The sequence below is a fragment of the Micromesistius poutassou genome (assembly GCF_964030765.1).
Source record: "Micromesistius poutassou genome assembly, chromosome: 5".
Taxonomy (NCBI): domain Eukaryota; kingdom Metazoa; phylum Chordata; class Actinopteri; order Gadiformes; family Gadidae; genus Micromesistius; species Micromesistius poutassou.
In genome coordinates, this window is record NC_140275.1 from 5920268 (window position 1) to 5928528 (window position 8261).

General features: G+C 45.4%; 2 protein-coding genes across 2 annotated transcripts in view; both read left to right on the forward strand.

Annotated features, from left to right (window-relative positions):
* Positions 1-522: 522 nt before the first annotated feature.
* On the forward strand, positions 523-5609 carry rsph14 (radial spoke head 14 homolog; the record flags this gene model as incomplete). Its single annotated transcript, XM_084468935.1, has 6 exons — positions 523-721; positions 898-1000; positions 3949-4067; positions 4593-4821; positions 4919-5055; positions 5368-5609. The coding sequence occupies 6 exons, from the start codon at positions 523-525 to the stop codon at positions 5607-5609; spliced, it is 1029 nt and encodes a 342-aa protein (XP_084325061.1).
* A 1216-nt stretch (positions 5610-6825) lies between these two features.
* LOC311343989 (dematin-like) overlaps positions 6826-8261 on the forward strand; it is a 19186-nt gene continuing 17750 nt past the window's right edge. Inside the window, exon 1 of the mRNA XM_084468936.1 lies at positions 6826-6964. The gene's annotated coding sequence lies outside the window, so the exon portion shown is untranslated. The remainder of the gene's footprint in view (positions 6965-8261) is intronic.

Consider the following 8261-nt stretch of genomic DNA (forward strand, 5'->3'; position numbering starts at 1 on the left):
AGTTGTGATGCACAGGATAGGATTTGTGCACCTGTAACAAAGGACTTGTGAACTAGCCCCTATTTTGTGTTTACAATGGTAGAAAAAATATTTACGACTTCAAATTTACTGTTACACATTTGTGACTTTAGTCACTAAAGTCACAAATGTGTAACAGTAAAGTTGAAGTCGTAAATATTTATGTTGCATGTGTAGGCCTACACATGCAACATTAATATTTACGACTTCAACTTTACTGTTACACATTTGTGACTTTAGTGTACGCATGCTCAAGACTTTTGCTACAATAATACCTTCATAGGAACATATTGTGACGTCATGGTGAATTGTCGTAGGCCTATTGCAAACATGATCCATGATTCGGTGTTTAGAAATGTTACTAGGCAACGGGTGAGGAGCTCTTCCAACAGTAGGACCGACCTCCCACCAGGTACCTTGACTAACCCTTCCGCTGTTGCATCTCTAAAAGAAAAGATACGTTATGATATGTATGGGATATTTTCGGTATGTCGTTTCGACAGGATGGCCAACGTGCGGATATCAGAGCGGCTACCGTCGCTCCTCCACTCCGACCTTGCCCCCGTCGCCTACGGGAGCTGGGCTCTCCCGAAGCTGATCCTGGGGCTCCAGCAGCCGGACACAATGACGCGACAGCGGGCTCTAACGGCGCTCTGCGACCTCGCACACGACCCTGAAAAGGCCTATCAAGCGGTTAACAACGGTAAAAGTCATGGTGTTTTAATTAAGTTTAGAAGGTTATGGGAGTTCACATTATTGATGCAAAAGTGTAAACGACGGTTCCAGGGTCCCATCGCTGCCTGTGGCCGGTTAGGTGAACTGTAAGTTATTGTGATGATCCAAGAACGTCCCCCACGTGACCGCGGTGTGACCGTGCAGGTTGTCTGGAGCAGCTGATGCTGTTGCTGAGGGACAACGAGCCGTCGATCCGCACCAAAACCTCGGAGCTTCTCTTTCTTCTGGTCGCCCACAGTGTCGGCAGGTAACATCTGTTGGGCTCTGCTTCTGACACAACGGAACCAAACGATGTCTTGTATTCTATTTCCTCTTGTGAAACGGCAGGGAATCTACATAAAGATGAAAACAATGACGTGACTGAGTGATTCAACTCTAAAAAAAAGTCATTATCCAAGTGTGTCAAGACAGATTTTCTAATTATTTGAGTTCAATTGTGCAATCGCCAATGCATGAAGCAATCACTTTTATATTTAATTATTTTAAATGATCTATAAAAAAAATCCACTTGCATCCACTCAATTTATTATGTTATAGAATCACTTCCTCTTCTCCATCCGTAATTTAAGACCATCTATATATGCACCCACGCTTCATTTGATTCAGATAGGATTAAAACCTTGTTGAATGAGTAATGGATTCATGGATTTTTATTTGGGAATGAAATCACAGGCGTCAGTGCTGGATTAAAGGGTAACTACAACAAACCACAAACTACAATGTGGCCCCATAGCTGTTCTGCTGCCATTAAGGTTCATTGAGACCAGTGGCAGCTGGTGGTTTTTAAAGTGAGGGAGGAAGGACTGCGCGCTTGGTTGCCATTGCCTGCTTGCACTGTTAGTGGCGTATGGTGGCATAAGTATTGAGAATCAAGTTGTTTCAGGGTGTTTTGGTGAACTACAAAATAGAAGGGAGGGATAATTATGTGAATAAAATTGATACAAATCCACCAGTGGCAGCATTGTACTTTGAAAGCTGGTGGGCAGCTTGTCTTGGACTACAAGGGCAGAAGGAAAGGATGCAAAGCCAATTAGTCAAATCAGACCTACTCTTGATTTGTAAAACTAAATTTAAAAATCTGGGCGTATCATTGGGCCCTCAATGACTGAAACTATTGGTTGTAATTTGGTTATGTTTATTTTCAGCTACAATTGTTTTAAGAAAAATGAAGACACAAGACCAAAAGTGATGCCATTTAAAATGCATCATGCTCTGAATCATTCACTAACATCCTTTACACAATATTAAACAGAACGGTCAGAGTAACAAACAATTAAAAGAACAACTAACATAACCTAACATTGTTGGAGGCAAATGTGGATGTTAATGGGTGTTTCAGAATGTTGGTCATGGTGTTAAGTCAAGTCAAGTCAAGTCAAGTTTTATTTATATAGCCCATTTCATACACAGAACGGTAACACAATGTGCTTAACATGGTCATAAAATCACATGAATTAAAATAGTTAAATGACAGGGAGATCACATGGATAAAAATGGTTAAAATAATTTAAAAAAAACATGGAAAAATTAACAAAATACAAAACCCAATACAAGAAAATGAACACAATAATAATAATGATAATAAAAATACAAGACACAACACAAATAAAAAGCAAGAGTAATGGAGCACAGGTGCAGGGGTGGGTTAGTGAAAGGCATCGGTAAACAATTTGGTTTTAAGTCTGGATTTAAAAATGGAGACGGTGGGAGGAGTCTTGATATCTAGGGGTAGGCGGTTCCAGACGGACAGCATAGCAACTGAAAGCTGCCTCTCCCTGCTTAATGCGGGCACTGGGTTGTACCAGTTGATGCTTATCTGCCGATCTAAGTGATCTGGACGGACAGTACACTTTAAGCATGTCTGCTAAATACAGAGGTCCCTGACCAATAAGTGATTTAAAAACAAGCAAAAGGGCTTTAAAATCTATCCTGTGGGTCACAGGTAGCCAGTGTAGGGATTTTAAAACGGGTGTAATATTATCTCTTTTTTTGGTTCTGGTCAGTAGCCTTGCAGCTGCATTTTGAGTCATTTGGAGAGGTTTGATTGCTTTTTTGGGGAGGCCAGTAAAAAGACCATTACAGTAGTCCACCCTGCTGGTGATGAATTAGCTTTTCTTGGTCACCTGGTGATATGAAGTTTTTTATCTTTGCAATATTTTTTAAATGATAAAAAGCAGATTTTGTGATTGCCTTCATGTGACTACTGAAACTAAGGTCACTGTCAGTAATGACTCCAAGATTTTTCACAACGTCAGATACTTTAAAACCTTTCGTGCCCAGAAGAGCGGCAGTCTTGAGTCTATGCTCCTTATTTCCAAAAACGATGACTTCGGTCTTGTCTGTGTTAAGTTTAAGAAGGTTCTGTGACATCCAGTCCTTAACTTGACTAAGACATTTATAGGGATTCTAGGGGGGCAAACTCATTTGGAGACAGGGACAGGTATATCTGTGTGTCGTCGGCATAGCTATGGTAGCATATGGAGTGATTCTTCATGATCTGGCCGAGTGGGAGCATGTACAAATTAAACAGGAGTGGCCCGAGGATTCCACCGCTCGGTGGAAACACCAATATAAGCGAACAGAGCCGCACTGTACCGCAACAAACAGTAGCGCACCACTCGGTGGAAACAAGGCATTCGAGCGGGTTCGTTGGTTCTCGTAGCCTAGAGACTTGAGGGGATAAACCCTCCCTCAGGGCTGCTCCACAGCTAGGGCTCCTGCTTGGTTCATAGCGCAGCCAGGGCTCCAGCCTATTTGTGAATAGACGTTGACGCGATTCAGATCCCTTAACTAGTCCCACCCACTCAGAGGAGGACTTTCCTCCTCTCTCCCATTGACCCCCATGTTATCCACCGGCCGCCAGTAGTGCCCGAGAAATCAATGGGAGTCAATGGAGGCTGAGGGAGGAACGTCCTCCCCGAAGTAATATTCAATAGGGGGTGCTAATATCCCTTTTCCCAGGGAAACTAACATTACATATACAAAGGCATTAAAGTAGTCATATTTAAGGGCATTAATTTATTACAATAGTCTGGGCAATCTACACTTTTTATCCTCAACAATGTTAAGGAGGATCTTCCTCCCTCTCCTCACTGGAGAAGCCTCCACTGATTGAGACATATTTCCTAGGTCCTAGGAGGTAAAGTGACTGTGTGTGTGTGTGTGTGTGTGTGTGTGTGTGTGTCCTCCACCTAGAGAGGCCTTCCTGTGCTGTGATGTTCTCTCTCCTCTGGCTGAGCTGATAGATGAGTCGCATCATGCCTGTAGACTCAACGTCCACCGGACCCTGAACCGACTGGCCAGCTTTCCCTCAGGTACCATGGCAACAAGGCAACAGACTAACCCTGTTTTTCTAGTCCAGAGTAACACACTGCACCTGTAGTCAGCAGACTAACCCTGTAGTTCTAGTCTAGAAGGATGGATCCATCCTGTGGTTCTAATCCAGATTAATCATTTAATCCGGTAGTTCTAATCCAGAATAACAGAGTAACCCTGTATATCTAGTCCAGAACACCACACTGAACCTGTAGTCAGCAGACTAACCCTGTACTAACCCTATCCATCCTGTAGTTCTAGAATAATATATTGATCCTCTGGTACTAATCCAGAATACAACAAATCCTGCAGTTGTAGTCTAGAATAACATATTGATCCTGTGGTTCTAATATAGATTAAAAGACTAAACCTGTAGTTGTAATCCAGATTAAAAACATAATCCTGAGGTTCTAGTCCAGATTAAAAACATAATCCTGTGATTTGAATCCAGACTAAAAAATGAATCCTGTGGTTCTAACCCAAATCCAAAGACAAATCCTATGGTTCTCTCTATGTCTTTCCAGCTGCATTGTCAATGGTCTCTATGGACCTGGTTCCACGACTGGTGGCAAATGTCACCGTGGAGGAAGACGAGGTCATACAGACCCTGCTCCTCTCTACCATCAGCCTGTGTTTGAGGGTGGATCCCCAGCCCGCTCTAGCCTGTAACGGGGTGTATGTCCTGGGCCAGCAGCTCTCCAAGCCCTCCCTGGAAGTCCGTAGGGCCGCGTTGAACGCTCTTCTGGCCATCAGGTAGCAACACTCAGATGGTGTGTGACACCTGCAGAGCACCAGTCACTCATGAGCCGTCTGGCCTTCACATCATATGTGTGTGCGTGTGTCTCCTCAGTGTACCTCTGGAGGGGAAGGAGAAGGTGTGTAATGGGGGCCTCCTGCCGTTCCTGGTAAAGCTGCTGTCGGACTCGGACCCTGAGGTCCAGGCCAACGCTGCGGGTACCATAATGAACACTGTCATCATTACTAAAGGTACACACACGCGCACGCATCTTACACATTGAAATCCCGGTTAGATGGAAACTCCCAGATTAAACTCCTTCTTTCCCTGCTTCTTTCCTCTCCTCCCATCTCCTCTCCTCTCCTTTCCCCCCTCCTCTCCTCCTCCCCTCTCTTCCCCATCTCCTCCTCTCGTCTCCCCTCCCCCCTCCCCTCCTCTCCTCCCCTCTCCCCCATCCCCTCCTTTCCCCTCCTCTCCTCTCCTCCTCCTCTCCTCCCCATCTCCTCGCCCTCCTCTCCTCTCCATTTCCTCTCCTCTCCCCCTTCCTCTCATCTCCTCTCCAGGTAAGCTCCAGGCTCTGTTGGCGGGGGCTCTCCCTGCTCTCCTGCCCCTGGTGTCCAGCGAGGAGCGGGCGGTGTGTATCAACGCCCTGAGGGCCCTCACTGCGCTGGCCGAGGCCCCCAGCGGCCGGCGCCACCTGTTGGAACACGTCCCGCTGCTGAACAGCCGGACGGGGCCCCACGAGGACCAGGCCGTCCGGCGGGCGGCACAGAGCGCCCTCCAGGTGGTCACCTGGACGACCTGACCGCCTTCTGTCAGTCACTCCATTCAATCTCAACTTTATTGGATCGATTGGCACATCAGAAGGAGGAATGCATTGCCAAAGCTTGCAAACGAAAAACAAGAACGACAATATGGGATAATAATAATAATGAATAAAAAATGTCTGTCACTTCTCTCCTCTCTGTGTCTCTATATCATTATCCATCTCTGTCCCCTTCCATGCTTATGTATGACATGTGAAAAAACCTCCACAGCCATGTTAGTCACTCTTAAAGGCTTTGATCCCAGGACCTTCTAGCTGGAAGGAAAAGTTCCAACAACAGAACCAGTCAGCAAAAGTTGTAAAGACCATGTAAAGACCTTTTCTATACCCAGAAGGCCTTGGGTCAGGTGCCCGCCGTACTGTTCAAAATGGCTCGCTCCTCATATTCTTCTCTTTATCAAATCAAGGCCAGCGGGTTTGAATAAAAACAGTCCCCAGAGCCCACAGAGCCATTAGCAGGCTGACACAAGAGACCAGCTCTTCCAGCCGTCCAGTCAGGCGGTGTAAAGAGGTGCCATCGTGGTGAACGGCAACAAAAGCTCAGCAGTCAGCCTCACTCTATTGCCATGGTAACAAATACTCACTAAGTTAAGGGGGAAAGGCATTTCTCAGATGAAACTATAGAGGATATGTAGAGCTGGCTGAGAAACAAGCTGCCTGACCGAAAAGAATAATTCAAAATCCTAATGTATTTATTTCTATAATTGACCCTTCATAGCCTACATAGGCCATTCATTTATGTATAGTGCTATTAGAATAATAAAATTATTATTATTATTTGAAGTAATAATTAAATGCCACTGGATTACTAGATAATTGTATATCGGCCTATACATTTAGTTATGTATTTATTTACAGCTATTGTGCAATTTAGTTTGCAACAAGACGAAGAAAAAAAAGTAAAGAAATATATAAATAGTATATTTTATAGTTTCATATCTGTCCAGATACGAATGATTCACTGTCTTTAGGTTTCAAGATGTTTAATTTAAATCGAAACTGAAACATAGGCCAGTGGCTCACCAAGGTTCAGCGCTGTCACCAAACTGACAGCGCCAGACCCCCCTCCTCCCCCCTCCCTACAGAGTGGACTCACCCGGAGGGGGGAGGGGGAGGGGGGGGGGGGGGGGGGGGGGTTGTTAGGTTGGGACGGAGGCGCATCAACAGCATAAACGCACGTTGCTGCTATCAGACCCGCACACACACACAAGCGCCTGTGACTCAGTTTCCTTGCAAAACGCGCGCACACACTCTCTGTCACACAGTTTGCGACCTCCGGACTATTTTGGAAACGAAAAGGGGATTTCTATCAATTTTGAGCGAATATATTCCAGGTAAGGCTCTATTTTCATCAACCGCTATTTTCTTATTACTAGTCTAGTATAGTATTCTAGTATATTTACCACAGAGGGTTGTTTTTTGGCGCCATCGCTGACCTTCCCCGGTACCGCTACTGTGCGGGACAGCCATGGTCGGGATTATGTTCAGCGGTGTGATGTTGGTAGACCGGTCTGATCCCGGCATCGTCCCCCCTTCCTCCCCTCGCTCCGCAGATGGACCAAAACTGTTGGCCATCCATCTAACACATCTGTATCCCGGCTCACGCTCAGCTCAGCCCCTTGCCCCTCTGTGCGTGTGTGCGTGCGTGCGTGCGTGCGTGTGTTATGTAAGAGTATTCTTCTTAAAGACGTTCGCCGCCACCAAGGTATAGCTTCAGGGGAAGGTTGCAGCGGAGGAGTTGGGGAAGAAGAGAGGGAGAGAGAGATGGAGAGAGGGAGAGGGAGGGAGAGATGGATTAGGGAAGGCATGGTTTGTTATGTAACGCTACTGCTGGGTGATGGCTGAACACCTGCTGGGCGGGCATAATCCCTATCCAAAGCCAGCCGATGTAGACCAGACGGTGATGGGAAATGTGTCTGATGGTCTGAATGGAATTTGGTGTATGGCTGTGTACTGACTGCTGTGGTATTCTTGGGCTATCGTATGGAACATTTCGTTGTATAGAATCCATCCGTCCTTAACTTTTACTGTTAACTTTTAGAGTTGTGGCCGGACAGACAGACATACAGACAATTAGATAGACAGAAGGCGTGGGCCTATAAAGTCAGTAACTGCGTCATGGGTGCAGATCCTGGGGGGGGCCGGGGGGGGGGACATGTCCCCTCCAATTTCTGAAAAACATCAATTGTCCCCCCCAATAAAAATACCCAATTATTAACCAATATTCAAAATTGAACAAATGTATTTTCAGACTTCACATTCTTCACATTTTAGATTCTAAAAAGAAATGATTGAAATGGTGGAACAAATAATAATGACAAATATATTTCTGACTCCACATTCCATCTCTGGTCTAGTAGTCCCATAGACTGGGAGAAAAGGAAGATGGGGAGAAGAATTGGGGCTCTGGGAGGGTTGGAGGGAGGCGAAAGATAAGAACATGAGTAGACATTACATGCCCGAGACCCTTAAAATTATGATTTACTAAATAATTCCCTGTGCAGTACTTTTTGAATGATATGGCGAGCCTCTACAAAGTTGTGATTTATGGTGGCATGGTATGAGTTGCATACGGGCAAAAAAAAAAATCACTCTTGTGTCCCCCCCCAATCCTGACATCGGATCTGCACC